General features: G+C 41.5%; 1 protein-coding gene across 6 annotated transcripts in view; it reads right to left on the reverse strand.

Annotated features, from left to right (window-relative positions):
* Window positions 1-12,376: 12,376 nt before the first annotated feature.
* LOC309385539 (leukemia inhibitory factor receptor-like) overlaps window positions 12,377-18,366 on the reverse strand; it is a 112,539-nt gene continuing 106,549 nt past the window's right edge. For all 6 annotated transcript variants that reach the window (XM_081940063.1, XM_081940061.1, XM_081940062.1 and 3 more), the window contains exons 18-20: window positions 18,064-18,157; window positions 16,905-16,980; window positions 12,377-14,485 (exon numbers count right to left, since the gene is read on the reverse strand). In XM_081940063.1, the coding sequence (XP_081796189.1) occupies window positions 13,856-14,485; window positions 16,905-16,980; window positions 18,064-18,157 (800 nt within the window). In that variant the 3' untranslated portion in view covers window positions 12,377-13,855. The remainder of the gene's footprint in view (window positions 14,486-16,904; window positions 16,981-18,063; window positions 18,158-18,366) is intronic.

Consider the following 18,366-nt stretch of genomic DNA (forward strand, 5'->3'; position numbering starts at 1 on the left):
AGAAATTGTGCCAGAAGTTTGGATTTGAGTACAGCAAAAAAACCACTGGGAACATCAGGTTGAGAAGGTTCTAGAGAATGAAAAAGTCAAGATCTTCTGGGATTTCAGAATTTAGACTGACAGGCACTTGGCCTACAACACACCTGACATAACAATAGTTGAAAAGAAAAAAGTTTGGTTCATTGACATTGCAATATCTGGTGATGCGTGGATTGAAGATAAGCAGCAAGAAAAAAATCACAAAGTCCCGGGACTTGCAAATTGAAGTTGAACGACTGTGGAAAAAGAAATCGAGTGTTATCCCGGTTGTAATTGGAGCCCTTGGAGCAATACCTAAAGGGCTACCTCGCTATTTGGAAATTCTAAATTTACCTGACTTGAACATTCTGACTCTACAAAAAACCACCCTACTTGGAACAACTTATATCCTCCGACGTTACCTTAACAGTTCCTAGGTCCTTGGTTAGGACTCGAGCTGTTGAGCTACCAACCAGCCCCAAAGGCTGTGAATCTCACCAAAGATTGATTAATCATCATCATCATCATCATCTTTATTGATTAGCCTATAGGCCATATCAAAGCACAAGGTTCAAACAAATATCACCAATAAAATCCTATACAAACAATTTAAAATAAGACTAAAATATAATAGTTATAGGATAAGATCCTATATAATTTAGTACATAAATATGTAAAAAGGAATAAAATGACATAAAATTATATTTTGATGTCATCCTTACAATCTACCCCTTACAGTCTCCACGTATGCAGATCTCAACCGAACCATTTTGTTTAAGTACTGTGCTGCGTTAAATGTTATTTTCAGGTTCTGGCCGCACATAAGGTAAGTTGTTTTGATATGGGGATCCCAATGGATCATTCGTTTGGTATATGGACCAAGGTACCTGCCTCTCACCCCCTTATACAAGCAACAATCAAATAGGATGTGGGCCAGGTCTTCTACCTCTGCCGCTCTGCAAAAGTCCGATTATGATTCAAGAAGCAATAAACAGCCATCACTAAGTGCCCAACCATCTAGGAATCTGTCCAGATTCCTTTTAAAACCATCCAGACTGGCTGACGCAAACTTCCAAAGTTCTGATAGTGAATTCCACAGTATAACCAAGTATAATGTGTGGTGTGAAAATGTTCTGAGCTGCTGGTCTTCCCGAATCTCCCTGCATTTACTTTGGATGGTTGACCTTGTGCTAACTGCTGTCAGCGTTCCAAATATCATGCAGAATTAAATCATTGTCCAAAGCAAAGTTATCCTTAAAACTCCAATTTAATAAGACAGACATGTTGGCATTATGCTATGAAATTTCAACTCTAATGTACATCCTGTGGGTTCACCCAGTTGAAAGTTCATCATCTATCCCCACACCCCATAATTCATCACATGGTCCAATCTTCATCTTCCACGCTGGCATGTACACCTTTCTGCTTCCGGCCAGGTGTCAAGGTGCGGAGACAAAAGACGACCTTGAGCTTCTAAGAAAATCCATAACAATACATTCCACAATCCTACTCCTTTCTATTCCCCCCTCCCAACTACTACACGATTGAAACAGCATAAGAAATTAATAAAAAGTGTGGCAGGCCAAAGATCCTAAAAGGAACAGAACCACAGGCCTGACAACTGCTTGATGTGTGTTAAAGCAAAGGTGTCAAACTCAAGGCCTGTGGGCTGAATCCATCTCACAGGGTGCTTAGATCTGGCCTGCGGGGCAGCCCTGGAAACAGCAAAGGACGGGTCTGCGGTGTCTCTGCCAGTGAAAATGGGTGACCCCCCCCTGAGTTCCATTTTGGCTGGCAGAGGTTTTCAGGAGGCTGTTGAAGCCGAAAGCGGAATTCAGAAGCCCATTTTCGCCACATAGGCGCCTCCGACCTGAATGACATGGAGCTGGCCATGCCCACCCTCGCCACACCCACCTTGGCCCCCCAAGGTCAAACACAATCCTGATGTAGCCCTCAATGAAATTGAGTTTGACACCCCTGTGTTAGAGGATGGAATGGGGTGGAATTGGCATCTACGGTATACCACACACAACATATTTTTCAGAGTATAGGACGCACCTTTTTCCCTCAAAAAAAGAGGCTGAAAATCTGGGTGGTCTTATACACTGAATACAGCATTTTTTGCCTCCTGAAACCCTGCCCCCTTCACCAAAATTGTCATGCATAGCTTTTAGGAGGTTTTCAGAGAGCTGCTGGGAAGGGCAGAAACGAGCGAAAAGCAGACCGGTTTTTGCTCAATTCCCCCCCCCCCCAGCCCCCAGGAGCACTCTATAAACCTCCTAAAGGCTATCCATGGCATTCAGTGGTGGGATTCAAAAAATTTTACTACCAGTTTGGTGGGCATGGCTTGGCTTGGTGGCATGGCTTAGTGGGCATGGCAGGGGAAGGATACTGTAAAATCCCTATTTCCTCCTGATCAGCTGGGACTTGGGAGGCAGAAAATAGATGTCACAGTCAGCGGTGGTATTTATTGGTTCTCTGAAATACTCAACATTTCCGCTACCGGTTCTCCAGAACTGGTCAGAACCTGCTGAATACCATCTCTGCCCCAACCCCACTAACTTGCTTTCCAGCTCCGTTCTCCTGTGCAGGGCAACAAAAGAAGACCAGGCAGATCAGTTGGGATTTGGGAGGCAGCGAATAGATGGGGTGGGGCCAGCCAGTGATATTGCCGGTACTTCGAACTACTCAAAATTTCCACTACCAGTTCACTAGAACTGGTCAGAATTGGCTCAATATCACCTCTGATGGCATTCCCACAGAAACCCTTGTGCATATTACCCTTTGATTTTCTGGCCCTTTTGGCTTCACCCTTGGGATTTTGTTTCTTGACTGGCTTCTCATTTGTTAGATTGTGATTCAAGTAGAGCTTGATTATGATTCAAGTAGAGCTTGTTTTCTGAACAGAGCTGACCGTTTTGAAACATGATCCCATACAAATAATCTAACCCCCTCCTCTTAAAACCATTGTCTCAATTCACAGATTAATACTATTCAGCTCTACCTAATTGGTATGCTACTGGCATTTCTATGAGAAAGCTACCTGGTGTGACCTTCTCCTACAGTGGGATTTAATGCTCCTTGACTGCCAAGGTATTATGGTTGGAGTAGATGCAATTGTTTCATTCTTGGAGGCCTCTTTTCTAACCTCTTTTACTTTCTCTGTTTCTCCAATTCAGCCTCAAATGAACTTGCTTCTTGAAAACCATGAACTCAATGAACCAAATCATAGATCTATGACTTCTATCTTGCAGGGAGATAAATATACATAGAACGTTTGGTGCAATAGATTGAATAACCCTTAAAACTCTCCAACTGTATATCTAGTTTACTAGGTTTTTTTTAGACAATTGGAATTTTGTAAATTACTGGGGGAGAAAAGTTCAAATGTCCTGGCTTTTTTTGCCCTGCTGCCAATCTTGCTAGAGAGCTTAAAACAGGTCTCTCACACTGCAAATTATAAAGTGGTCTTGAAGACATTTCAAACACCAAAGAAATCATTGTTTCTGCTCCACTGATTTGAACTATACATTTGGATAGTTCTTCGAAATGATTTAAAAAACTTCCACGATTGGATTTTTGGTCCCATGGATAAATAATAGGACCGAAGTCATAGGAATAACAATAGCAATAGCACTTAGACTTATATACTGTTTCACAGTGCTTTTACAGCCCGCTCTAAGTGGTTTAAAGAGTCAGCCTATTTCCCCCAACAATCTGGGTCCTCATTTTACCCACCTCGGAAGGATGGAAGGCTGAGTCAATCTTGAGCCTGGTGAGATTTGATCTCCAAACTGCTGGTCCATCTTTCTCAAGGAAAAATAAATAAATATTTTAAAACAGTTGGTGATTCTTGGCTTCTTTGCCCCACTTCACACCCCATGGAAAAAGCTTTGTACACTCAAAGGGGTGTGGAAATCTTCACTGAGACTATTGTTCCTTTGTAGTGTATCTTGAAACAGTGATTTGACAATGCAGCCTTTATGTGGTCCTTTTACAAGTCTAGGAAGCATTCAGGAGATTTTTTTGCTCTTTAAAAATAAAAATGCAGAGATGAACCCAGACATTTTCCGAAGTACTCTTCCTTTCAAAGCACAATGTTGTGTTCTCTGATGTGCCCTGATGATGTTACCTAATTTGGGGGGGGGGACGGGGACTCCCAGCTAGGCAGGAAGTAGGATCCAAGCAGGGAACTAGCCTTGAGTCCTTGCACAGCCACAAGAGGCGTAAGTCTGAGCCCCCCTAACTTCCATGAAATCTTATTTAGTTGTTACTTGGCAAAGCAAGTAGTCTGGGAAGATTCTTGTAATATAGGTAGAACACAATTAAGCTGCTGACTGGACTTTTCATGAGTGGATCTGGTTGGTTGTGCCTGTTATTGGGTAATTAAATATCTGCAAGCAGCCAACTAAACTTGGGGAGCACCAAGAACTCCACACTCCAACCTGAGCTACAAATATTTTCTAATGAAATCAATTTTTTTAAATTGATAACTAGCCAGGCGTAAAACTGGCAGAATATATGGTAAGAATCATTTGAATTTACATAAATCTTAATGCAGCTTCTCTTAGTAAATTGGTCACACATTGAAGACTATTTCCCTTCCTCTGCACCAAGTACTTTAAATTCTTAAATGTACTTTTTGTTCACGTCATCACTCAGAATTAACAATCCCATATCACTTTAAGGGGCCTTCAAATTGTCTGAAGAGAAGTTATGCAATTTCTGAACATCTGCGATGTTCAGAAATTGCAAAATCAATCATGAAGCTGAAAATCCGGCCTGGGCATGCAGTTGTCGTCTTCCTGTGCACTTGCGTTGAAAGTAACTCCATGCAGAAAAATTAACCTACGTTTTCCCACCAATTTCTATTCAGTTAAAAAGAAAATGAATTGGCCTTTGAGGTTTATTTAAGGAGAAGTAAATAAGTAGGTTAAGTAAGAGATTTCATGCCTGAGATGGCTAAGGCTTGAGAGAACATTTCATTGCATTGGCATATCTGGCTTCCCACTCTCTTGTCTATTTTTTTTTTTAAGGGAAGTCCTGGATACCAGGATTGTTTCACTTTCGTGAAGGCTTAAGCAACGCATCTCTCACAAGTGCCTTACAAATCAACCATTCCTATCCTAAGAGTTTAGTAGATGCCACCTGGGGGTCACCTCATTTGCTTTGACCAGCTGTTGTAACACTGGTTCTGGCTCTGTATAAGGTCAGGAAGCATTACTGAAGATGGCCATCACCGATGATGATCATAGCCAGGGATGGGATTCAGCCGGTTGGGGTGAACTGGATGCTAATTTTACATCTGGTTTGCCGAACTGATAGTTGGAAGGATTGGCTGGCCCCTCCCACCCACCCCTCCCAGGAGTCCCCATGTGGCCCATCCATCATGCCAGGTAAGTGTCGGACCCGCGCAGAGGTTCTGGGAGGGTGAAAAAGGAGCCTCCCAGAAGTATGGAAATGGGCCTGTTCCGTCCTCCAGAGGGTCTCTAGAGCCCAGGGGAGGAAATTTTCGTCCTCCCGGAGGCTCAACAAAAGCCCCCAGAGCCTGGGGAGGGCAAAAACTCCTCCCACACACACTGTGTTGCAGGAGACCGAGTAGGCCATGCCCCCCCACCCCCATGGCCATGCCCTGCCCAGCAACCAGGCAGAGAACCAGTTGCTAAAAATTTTCAATCCCACCCCTGATCCGAATGGCTTTGTAGTCATGGCAAGCAAAACCTTTACCTGAAAATCATTGAAGTGTTTGGATTAGAGCTGGTTTGCTTGAAGAAGAAATACAGGCTACAACTAGAAAGCAATGAGTACCACCACAATGTGACTGAAAGCCTGGTAATAATAATAATAATAATAATAAATAAATATTTATTTCTTAGCCGCACCCTCTCCCGAAGGACTCGGGGCGGCGTACAATGAAACATATGAAATAAATATGGACAAAACAAACATATAACAGAGACATATACCGAGACATACACAAGGAGGAGGTCGGCTGATAAATAAAACAATTAAAATACAGTCTTTAAAAACCCCTAGATAATTAAATATAATTAAAATACCCAGTAAAAGCCCGTCAGGAGCGATATGGTTAGATCAAAGTTGAGCCAGGCCAGCTGCTTGGAATAGGTGGGTCTTAAGCTTAATACGAAAGGAGCGGAGGTCAGAGGTATTCCTAATATCCGGAGGGAGGTCATTCCACAGGGCTGGGCCCGCCACAGAGAAGGCTCTACTCCTAGGTGCCGCCCCCCCCGACACTGTCTTGTGGACGGCACCTGGAGGAGGCCCTCTCTGTGCGAGCGGATTGGTCGCAGGGATGTATGGGGCAGAATACGATCCCGCAAGTAACTAGGTCCTGAGCCATGGAGCGCTTTAAAGATTATTATCAAAACCTTGAAACGCACCCGATAGACCACAGGAAGCCAGTGCAGCTCGCGCAGGAACGGTGTCACATGGGAGTACCTAGTACTCCCCATAATTACCCGCGCGGCTGCGTTCTGGACCAACTGTAGCCTCCGGGTGCATTTCAAGGGAAGCCCCATGTAGAGAGCGTTACAGTAGTCCAAGCGAGACGTCACCAGTGCATGAGTGACTGTGCGTAAGGCGTCCCGGTCCAGTAGGGGGCGCAATTGACGCACCAGGCGAACCTGGTGGAACGCCCCCCTTGCCACGGCTGTCACATGGTCATCCATGGACAGCCGGGCATCCAGGAGGACGCCCAAATTGCGCGCCCGCTCCACGGGGGCAAGTTGAATGCCCCCAATGGCCAATGATGGAATTAATTGGCTGAACCGGGGAGCTGGTACCCACAGCCACTCCGTCTTGGAGGGGTTGAGCTTGAGTCGGTTGTCATCCATCCAGATCCGTACGGCTTCCACACACCGGGACATCACTTCGATGGCCTCGTTGGGGTGGTTCGGGGTGGAAAAGTACAGCTGAGTATCATCAGCGTACCACAATAGGCTTTTATTGAGTAAGAGCTGCAAGATTACAGAGGCAGAAACAAAACCAAATCAAATGGATAAGGAAAAAAAAATACATTTACACTTTTAAAGGGTAAGAAAATACATTTATTAAACTTCATGACAGTATTTCTGGCAGATATTCTTAATACATGCATATTACGGGGATAAGCACTGTCTGGCTATATGGTAGCGTATTAGCTTCATATTCATTCGAAATGTAGTGCGTTAGTGCTACATAGTTTTAATGTTCCCTCCTCTTTTCCCCCTTCTTTATCCCTAAAGTTATCACTCACTTGACGGATCTGCTTGGATAGCTTCACTAGGAATCATATAGCTGCTACATTGTTGTTTTGCTCATATTGATGTCTACACAACACTGGCCTCAGTCCATGGATATGTTGCGCACAACTACTCAGAGGGGTTTAGCACAGCAAACACAGGAAATGGGAAAGTCCTATCGACACCTTTTGGTTTTAAGATGCATTGCTTTACTAAAGAGCCGGAAGAGTTACAACTCATGTTCATATATTTTAAGTTTTTCCTAAACTGCAAAGTGATCATCATGTTTTTCAGTATGGCAATCAACTGTTAATCTGCGAGTGAACAAGGTGAAATGGGAACAGAAATTCAGAAATGCAGTTTTGCCAGTTAAATATGTACAGTTAAATATGTACAGTAGAATAAGAAGAGTAGAAGGATTTAACCTACATTTTAACATACCTCAGCTGTCTGGCATCAGCGGGCCAGAATCAGGAGCCCGTTTTATACAGACTAGAAGCAGAAAAGAGATAAAATTGCTCGAGGAGGAAAATATAAGAAAGTTAAGCAACATTGAGTCTTCCAGTTGATTCAATATTACACTGGTTATTTAATATTTCAATAAGCACTGAGGTTAACTTCACATTTATTATGTATTATAAGTTTAATATGCTGCAAGAGTTTGAATAAAAACCTTCAGAATGTATGGAGCTAAAAAACAATTATATATTATACAAGCATTATTTCTTTTATCTACAATTAACTTCTGAAGAATGTGCACACCCCCTCCCACCCCCATTTCAGCACTCGCCCAATTCAATTCCCCCTCTACAAGTCCTTCCTGTCTCTGTTTCATCTCACTGCAGGAGATTTCACATTCGCAATGAAGGCCCCTCAATCAAGACCATATGACTTCATGGAAAAACGGCAAGAAATAACACAATCTATTCACTGAGTAAACCACTCACCCAGACACCAAAACTGGTACCAGGTGATCGTTTGCAAACTTTCAACCAACCATACCACAAGGACAGATCTGCTGACCAGCAAGATCCTTCTGATCTGGAAAGAAAGGCATGTACCATTTTACGGTGGCTCACTCGGTCCATAAAAAGAACAGAACCGTTTGACATCACCCCGGTGAACTGGGAGTTCACTCTAACTGTTCACACAATGCTACTTTGCGCATGCACATTTCCAGAAAAGGGCAACAGCTGGTCATTTAACCAAGATATCATAATTCTAAAGCTGCTCCAGGAACCTTTAAAAAAAAATCTCTACATCTGACCATGCCAATGATTTGGAGTACAGCTAACTTGAAGCCTCATTTCAAATACCCAAGTGTAGAAACACATGGATTACATGTTTATTGAACTCCACAGACACAGCCAGAATCCTCAAGGGTCCGTGATCATTAAGGGCTTCGAAGCAAAATATCCATCAAAATCCCTCAAGCCTTAGAATGCACGGTTGTGTAGAAGAATACTTTTGATAAAGATCAAAACTTTTCCCCCAAAAAAGCCATGTTCTAACAGAAGTCAGGTGCCTCTTTCTCTGTTTATCTTTTCTTTTGCAAAAAAATATATATATCTGTGAGCAAACAGCTTGCAAAGATATCTGGATATGGCTGTAAGGCAGCTTCCACATCCTTAATTTAGCACTTGGATGGTGATCTTAACTTATAGAATCATCAGAAAGAAAGGCAGGCAATTCTCTTCCACCAGATGTGCCATCCTGGTTAGAGAATACCTAGAAGTTTGCTGTGTAAACTTACACCTTGTGCTGTGCCATTTGCTTCATCTTACTGGCCCGTCTGAGTGATTGTCAGGGCCAGGAGTGGAATGAACTGTCCTTAAATGGGCACTCACATCCAAGATAAAATGCACATTGGTGTAGTAGTCCCTACTTCTTAATTAGTAAGGGCAGTCCAATGGTTTTATGTACAATATATTTATTGAAAGGCTAACTCTGCCAGTTTTTTCTACCTCCAAAGCAAAGAGCCAATGTAGAACAGAACACTCCTCAGTAAATCCGTGTCTTGAATAAGAAAATGCTGTTTTGCAAAGATTAGTGTAGCTTACTCTTTCTGATAAATCACTTTTATGAGGTATATCAAAGGATTACTAAAAATGAATACCCTAATTCTTCCAAAATGCAATTCCAAATTTAAAAACAAAACAAAATTCACAGTCCTTTCCCTCATAGGTCAATACATAGCAACAAACATACAATGGATTAAATGTAATTATGTCCTTCAAAAAATAAATTCTTTTAAAAACAAAAACAAAAAAAAACATCCCTCCCGCCCACATGGCTCAATGCTGAAAGGTTCTCCAGAACCATCGGAGCAGCATCCCGAGTTTAAAAAAAGAAACTGACCCCAAAGAATGTTAAAATATATCTCCCTTCCCAAACTCTGGCATTTTAGATATAAGGTTCTCAAAATCTCTCTGAAAAGTTAAGAATTTCAATTATGTCTTTTATGTGAGGTATAATATGGATAGTGTTCAAGATAACAAACTGGTAAGGTAAAGGTTTCCCTTGCACTTATGTGCTAGTCGTTCCCGACTCTAGGGGGCAGTGCTTATCTCCATTTCCAGGCCAAAGAGCCAGCGCTGTCCGAAGAAATCTTCCGTGGTCATGTGGCCAGCATGACTAAACATCGAAGGCGCACAGAATGCTGTTACCTTCCCACCTAATTTTCTACTTGCATTTTTACATGCTTTCGAACTGCTAGGTTGGCAGAAGCTGGGACAAGTAACGGGAGCTCACTCCGTTACGTGGCACTAGGGATTCGACCTGCTGAAATGCTGACCTTTTGATCGACAAGCTGTGAGTTTTAGCCACTGAGCCACCGGATCCATAATTCTCAGTAACAAGAGAACAAACTGGGCTTATGTATAAATAATAAAGGAAAACATGCAAATTAAGGCAATGTGTGTAGTGCAGAGTCTGGCACATGAAGTTCTAGAGATGCTTACAAAATGAAGCAGTATTATAAAAAATAATAACCTGGAGCAATATAAATAAATGGAGGTTCCCTTCTCCTCTTTTCCAAGTTTTAAATATCATCTAGAGCAGTGTTTCTCAAACTTGGCGACTTTAAGTCCTGTGGACTTCAACTCCCAGAATTCCCCAGCCAGCTATGCTGGCTGGGGGATTCTGGGAGTTGAAGTCCACAGGACTTAAAGTCGCCAAGTTTGAGAAACACTGATCTAGAGCAACCCTTCCCAGCCTAATAGATTTCAACAACCAGAATTCTTAACATGCTAACCAAAAAATTCTGAGTGTTGAAATACAGAATCTTGAAAGGTGCCCTAGTTGGGGAAAGGTATTTATGGAAAACATTTACAGATTTTGGAACTTTTGCACATTTCAGATATGCTGAGATGGACCACTCTCTTGAAAAGGGGCAATTCCTGTTAGAGATGCTTTATTTCCAAGACATCAGCTTTACACCAAAGACATACATATATCGATGTCTTACTGCCTGGCTACCTACATTCATTTAATCACACACACATTTCATCTTTATTAAAGTATTGAAAACATGCAGCGTTTAGCAGGATCAGATACCTTGGGTAGAAAAAAAATCCAATTCTGTCAAACTCTGCAAAAGCTGCAAAAGTAGTTTAAGAAAATGAAGGCCACTGTGTTAATTGTAAAAGCAACACCCCATCTTTGGACTGGAAGTATTTGTTGTTACTATCAACGCAGATACCTCAACTGCTATCTCCGAAAATGGAGATTTCAAAAGGCTTACAAAAGTGTAATAGTTGAGGGCAAATACAATTAACATCTTTTTTTAAAGATGATAAATGTGGAAACCGAGTAGGGGAATCAAAGCATTAAACAAAAGCCTCATATATTAAAGGCACACTATAAGTAGGACTATTTTCTGAAAACTCAAGATTAAATCAAGCTTCCAACCATTTTTAATCATTTGTCTTAGAATGACTATCCAAATTTCATAAACTTGATAACCTGGGAAAAATGGGACCATTCCATGTTTTTCAAGAAATGTTCTAATACATGGGTGTCCAAACTTGGGAACTTTAAGACTTGTGGACTTCAACTCCCAGAATTCCCCAGCCAGCCATGCTGGCTAGGGAATTCTGGGAGTTGAAGTCCACAAGTCTTAAAGTTCCCAAGTTTGGACACCCCTGTTCTAATATGTTGATTTCAATAGCTCAGGGAAGAAACCAACCAGTATTCTTGGCTTGATTTTTGAAATACATGCTGCAGAGAAAGTATTGAATTGCCAATTACAAAAGCTAAATTTGTTAAGCACCCCAAAGAAGAAGCGTGCATAAATATCAATTTAACAAGTGGTGTAAAATTGCAGTTTTACATGTGCGAGAAACACACTCTAAACGCTAAGGTTTGTTTTAAAACCACTTCACCTGACTGTAAACCCAAAGAACTTAATTTTAAAATTGCTTGGTAATATTTTAGAGAGGAATTTCAAACTCAGATCGCCAAGGCACAGTTTGCGCCCTGTGACTGTTTCTCCTTGTAAAAAGTTTGCAGGGAAATTCAGAGTTGGAGGCAATTGAGTATTGTAATTGGCCATTCCCCAAAGCAAATGAGTTTTTCCCCAGAGATGATGAAGAGAAGCTGTTGGAAGGCTGATTCTAAATAGTATTTCTGTAGCCTATGATTTTGGAAGACGGTAACATAAGACTGTGGGTGACATGGGGAAAACATTCTGCCCTCTCTACAGTTTCTGACGTGGTATATCATTCTTCGCTGCCTTCTTTCCCTGCAATTTCCCTTTCCTTCCATCCCTCTCAGAAATCACCAAAGTCCCAATATGACACATGCTCATCCCTATCTTCCCATGGCCTTTTCCCCCTTCTCTCAGCCACTGCTGCCACCAGTGGGCATATCCCACTGATACACCTAGCATTTCTTTCTCCCACAACAGGCAGATGTCGTGGCTTTTCCCCTGTGTCCCCCAACTGTTGTTGCTCAAAAACAAAAACATTTGCTTTAATCCATGCACAAAATGAGCTGTCCTTCAAATAGAATAATCCCTGAAAATAAGACCTCCCCGGATAATAAGCCCAATCGGGCTTTTGAGCGCATGCGTGAAAATAAGCCCTCCCCCCAAAATATTGTAACACAGCAGCAGCCATGAGGTGACTACGCTGCACCTCAAACATAATAAGACCTCCCTGAAAATAAGGCCAAGCGCTTATTTCGGGGGGGGGGGCTGTTTCCCAAAGAAAATAAGACCCTGTCTTATTTTGGGGGAAACACGGTATGTGTATGGAAAATTTTGCACATCTCTATGGCAGTCTCAAATTCATCAATTTCTTTCTGAAAGAGACACAGTTGGGGCGTTGGTGTTCCTAAAACCCAAATATCCACTCGGATGTCTAGATTTACATCAGTGCTAGGAAATGGGATGTCAGGAAGGCAATTTATATTCTCTCCGGTTTAAGGTGAGGACATAGCACACATTGTATTTAATTTTTTTTTAAAGTATGGAAAAATAAAATTTATTTAAAAAATATGCTAGAAGTTCAACATTTATCTATACCTGACTAAGGTTTAAAATCAGTGTTACACTTGTGTGGTATCCTGAGTCAAAATTATTGTATATACACGCGTACAGCAGGCTCATTAAACGTAACACTGCAAGCTTCGATTGGCAAGCAATCTAAATTGGCTCTACTGGAATTAAAAGGGAAGAAACTGCCTTAAACAACGGCTCTCCAAAGCAGCTGGAAATCTAATGCCATAAAACCATCAGCAGCACTATTGTAGTGTTTTATCATCATCATCATCTTTTAATGACCCCATAATCCCTTGCAGGGTAGAGCCTGGACATCTTAATTGAGTGTTTACAGGCCAGATGCCCTTCCTGTTGCCAATACGGAGTTATATTCAGCAATATACACTCATCGTGCCCAGAGGGAGAAATATATGCCTCTACCTAGGATCGAACTCACAGCCTCTTGATTGTGAGGCGAAAGCTGCACCTCTAGGCCACCACACCGCTCACTATTGTAGTATTTGATGCTGTAGAGTTCTCCTTTTTGGTGACTGGGACTTTCAGTGTCTGGATGGAACTTGTAGTGTATGGGTCCTGTAGTGCATAGGTCCTGTAACATCCATCTGATGCATTTTCAAGCAATAAGCTCCTATAACAAAGGCTGCCCTAAATATACTTTCTTAAAATTTAAACATTCTTGATTAGACAACAAGCTCCCAATCCTGAACACACCTGCATATATGTATCCCTTTGAGGTTTAATAGACATATTGATACCTGCAGATATAAATTTTGCTTCTCTTTGCTTATGTTTCCTCTGGCATACTCCAAATAGAACATCATAAATATAGTCACAGATAAGGAACATTGAATCCGACTGACAGCATTGGGGCAGGGCGGGTGAAAAGGAAGACTGTTGAAAGGTAGTTGCAGACTAGTTGCTGCTCTTTGGTTTAAAACTACCTTCCCTGAAATGCTGTGAATTAGCATCTCTACCAGTTATAAAATGCCCACTGTAACTTTCAACTTAACCGAAATAATCAACACGCTGAGATAACACGTCCAAAACTGTTAACAACCAGTTCCAAGCAAACAGCTATTTCCAGGGCAACTATGTCTTACTCATTTGATTTGGTGTGAAACAAGTTAGCAAAAGACCATCCTGAGTTAATAGCTTTGGGAGAATCATCGTCATCATCTTTCGGAGGAATCAAAAACTGCCGAGAATTAATCGAACAAGGGCTCCCAAACGAGACATTTTCTGTGGATTCTGGAGAATCTGGACCGCCCGTATTCCAGGAGGGTGCATTGGCTTGTGGCCTATAGCCTGCACCCTTGTCTGAGTCCTCTTCTGTCGCTGACGTTTCCTCCAACTGTCTGAAACTATTAACGGCGAGTTGCATTTGCGGTTTATAACCTGCTGAAACCACACAGTCAGCTTCTAATTCTTCATTTGGTTTAACGGGAGCTGAATACATTGACTGGACATCAATATAAACAACTTGGGAAGACACAGCAGATTCATCCTCTGGTGGATTAGATATGACTTCTTCAATAATCGGTGGACAATAGGAAACCACAATGTGGCTCCCCGATTCAGACTCCAAGCCATCTTCAGGAGGGTCTTCCTCAACAGGTGATGTAATGGCCGTGTCTTCAATCTTCAGACCTTGGGACTGGGTTTCAACTACTTCGATGTTGTTGGGAGTACATGGGTTCATCTCCAAGGTTTTAGAATTCGGGTTCCCCTACAATCAGAAAATAAAGTAAGCTTGGTATACTCAGCCCTTGCAAATGTAAACAAACTGGATTATTTTGGAGTGGAAGGAAAATTGCATCAATGTTCCAGGTTTTTGTGCAATGTTGACTAAATATTGCAAAGTTCCCCTCATTTCACCACCAAGCCTGGGATTCTATTTTGCTGCAAGCCAGCTAAGTGGTTTAAAGAAGAAGGCTGCTGTATACAATAAATGGCAAAACAATGACATGCTATTTAATTAAGAATGCTGCTCAGACTTTCACAAACTTGGACATTTTCTGCAAATAAGATCTAACTTAACTAATAAAAATCTAAACTATTTATAATAGGTATTTATGGATAAGCCAAGAATTTTAGGCTCACAATAAAATCCTAAAACTGGGTTTGCCTTACCCATAGATGGGTTTATCCACAAATATATATGGTAATACTCTTTTAAAATATCCCTATATATCCGTAGATGTCAGTTGTGAAAATTTAACGTGGTATTTGTTCTGGAAAAGAACATTTATTGATACAAAACATGAAACAAATCAAGTCCTTCAGAATAGATTGGGGGGGGGGGGGTGTACAAAAATTTCAAGGATCCACCGATGGCACATTTTTATGGTAAGGTAAACTCACATGTATGTGTTAGTCATTCCCGACTCTAGGGGGCGTTGCTCATCTCCATTTCAAAGCCAAAGAACCAGTGCTGTCCGAAGATGTATTTGTGGTCATGTGGCTGACATGACTAAATGCCAAAGGCGCACAGAACGCTGTTACCTTCCCACCAAAGGTGGTTCCTATTTTTCTACTTGCATTTTTACATGCTTTCGAACTGCTAGGTTGGCAGAAGCTGGGATAAGTAATGGGAGCTCACTCTGTTACACGGAGCTAGGGATTCGAAAATGTCGACCTTTCTGATCGACAAGCTCAGTGTCTTAGACACTGAGCGACTGCATCCCTTATTTTTATGGTATTTTAGTTAAAAATCCAAGGGCTAGTTTATATGTGAATAGGCTTATTCATACTAGTAATATATTTGATCAAAACCTGTGCATTTCATCTAGGCAGTTAGTGGGCTGAAAAAAGAATAATTAGAGGATTTAAAAATGAGCTAAACATTTATTGTCATTCCACAGCTATCTGTTAGAAGCCACAATGACATGACATACATTAATATTTTTAAGCCCCAACAATTTTAAAGATGTATTGACTTCAGCTGCTGGGGAATCCTGGTAGTTGAAGTCCACATGTTTTAAAATCACTGAAGTTGAGAAACACTGATGTACATGAAATCATTATGAAAATATGCAAAATATGCATAATATGCATGTCTGTCTCTTCTGTTATGCAGTTTTGGTCCATGTACCATCATTGCCCCTTGCCCTCCTATGGATGCCCATAAATCCTGAAGTTACTCCTGCCACCAATTCATTTTTTCAAGAGCTGAAGAGACATTTTTCAGTCCTTGCATTCATTCTCAATCTCAAGTGAAGAAACTGCCAACCCTAAAGTTGGCTGAACTGTGGCCATTTTTCTTTTGCAGTTTTAGTAGAGTTATTTTCTCCCATTGCTTCAGAGCTGACACATCCTGGAGTGAAGGGGCCAGGGAGTGGGGTGTAGAGATTAGCTGGGGTATTGTAGCCTAAATAACATTATTTCCCCTGGGAATCAAGGACATTCGTGCAGGTATTAGCAGGGTGGAGACTGAGGTTATCTTGCAACTGGACTGTATGGCTGAGATTCTGAGGGAAAGTGATGAAGTTTTACTTTTAATTGGGGGGGGGGGACCAGCACCAAGTTAGAGAGCCGGTTTTCCACCAGGAAGTTGCCAATTTGATATGTCTTAATAAAATGTTCTTTGAGGAACTTGCCTGCCTCGGAGTTCTTATTGAATGGGGTATATTCAGTGGTGGGATTCAAATAATTTAACAACCGGTTCTCTGCCCTAATGACCAGCTGGGTAGGTGGGGCTCGGTGGTCATGTGACTGTGTGGGTGTGGCCAACTCAACGTCACTCAGGTCGATGGGCACTTCGCCTTAGCGATTGCAATGTAATAAGGGTTAACCGGAGAGGCAGTTTCTGTAAGCAGGGCAATAAAGATCAGGCTAGAAACAACCCCAGAATGTTTCCTTCCTGCCTTCCTTACAGGATTAGCCCTGTAAAATGGGAAAAAACAAAAGGAGATTCCTTCCAACAACCGGTTCTCCAAACTGCTTAGAAAGTTAACAACCAGTTCTCCCGAATAGGTGCAAACTGGCTGAATCCCACCACTGGATATATTACTTGGAACATTAACAGAAACACAACATCCTTTCACTCAGAAAGTGAAAGATTTTCCTTTATCTTGCCCTTTCCCAACCTCACCCCATCCATCAGCATTCTTATGATATTATTTAAATGGTAAAATGAAACACATTACCTCCGAATCCCTTGGGAAATCCAAAGCTTTGGAGTGTTCTGGGTTTGGAATGTCGGGATAGAAGACTTCTTTAATCCTTTTGAAATAAGGGAAGCAATGTTATTTTAGGAATTGCCACCAAACCTCCTGAAACATTTATTTGCAATATAAAAATGAGTCACGTTTCGCCCCTTCTATTTTTTCTTCCCAGAAGCAATCACTCATTATAAATTCATGCAGGGCTTGGAGGAACTCAAGGTTTCCAAAGATGGGTCTTGAGCACTGGACATTTATAGAGATTTTTGAAGGCTCCTCGGTTCTTCTTAAGTGCTTGGTTGTTTTCTTGCAGATGTTTCATTACCCAAACTAGGTAATTTCATCAATGCAGCACTGATGATGTTATCTAATGTGTGCAATCAAACATCTGCAAGAAAGCAACTACGCTCAGAAAACACCAAAGACTTCTCATTTCAATCCTGAGCTACAAAACTCTTGATAGAGAGTTTTGTTTCTTCATATTCTTAAACCTTAAATTCAAAGATGCTTTGAATGAACTTCAGGAGTTGCTCCTCTTCCCAAAAAAATATTTAGGTAGAGGTAAAAGTTTCCCTTGCACATATGTGATAATTGTTCCTGACTCTAGGAGGCGGTGCTCAGTTTCAAAGCCAAAGAGTCAGTGCTCTCTGAAGACATCTCCATGGTCTTGTGGCCAGCATGACTAAACACCAATGGTGCATGGAACACTGTTACTTCCCACCAGTGATGGTCCCTATTTTTCTACTTGCATTTTTACATGCTTTTGAACTGCTGGGTTGGCAGAAGCTGGGACAAGTAACAGGAGCTCACTCCGTTATGTAGCACTAGATGCTTCTGTGTATGCATTGAGCGCGAGCAGGAGTGAACTGGTAATAAACCAGTTAGAAACCCAACACTGATCAACATCCTCAACAAAGTTGTCCCCCAAATTTCAGTGGTATCTCCCAAAATCTTGCCCAGTGAAATGCAATTCTTGGAGCGCAAGAGATTTAGCGTGTGCCTGGAGACTGCTATTTTTTATCAATAAATCTTCACCTATACGGAAGATAAAGTTTATATCCCATCTAATAGCTTAATATAAGCCAGAATCTGTTTCTCTTTGTAGAAGAAAAAAGAAATTAAGATGGCTGGAGGCCAAAGTTACCATTCCCTCTTCCGATAGCAAAGGATTCCAGTTACAACTGCCAACACAAGAACCACAGACACCGGGATAATTATGGCAATGATCAATCCCAAAGCTGAAAAATATAAGAGAGAAAAGCTAGTAAGACAGCAATATTTCAGTTAGTCAACAACTTCCATCAACCCTATGGGACAATTCGTAGAATGTCTTTCAACATTACATCAAATTCCCAGAAAATAACCAATGTTGCTTTTAACAGTTTAAGAGGAATGGAAGTAATTGCTTGGAAATGGCAATTTTCCCTCCTCCTGTTTATGCACAGAG

The sequence above is a fragment of the Natrix helvetica genome (genome assembly GCF_964273705.1).
Source record: "Natrix helvetica genome assembly, chromosome: 2".
Taxonomy (NCBI): domain Eukaryota; kingdom Metazoa; phylum Chordata; class Lepidosauria; order Squamata; family Natricidae; genus Natrix; species Natrix helvetica.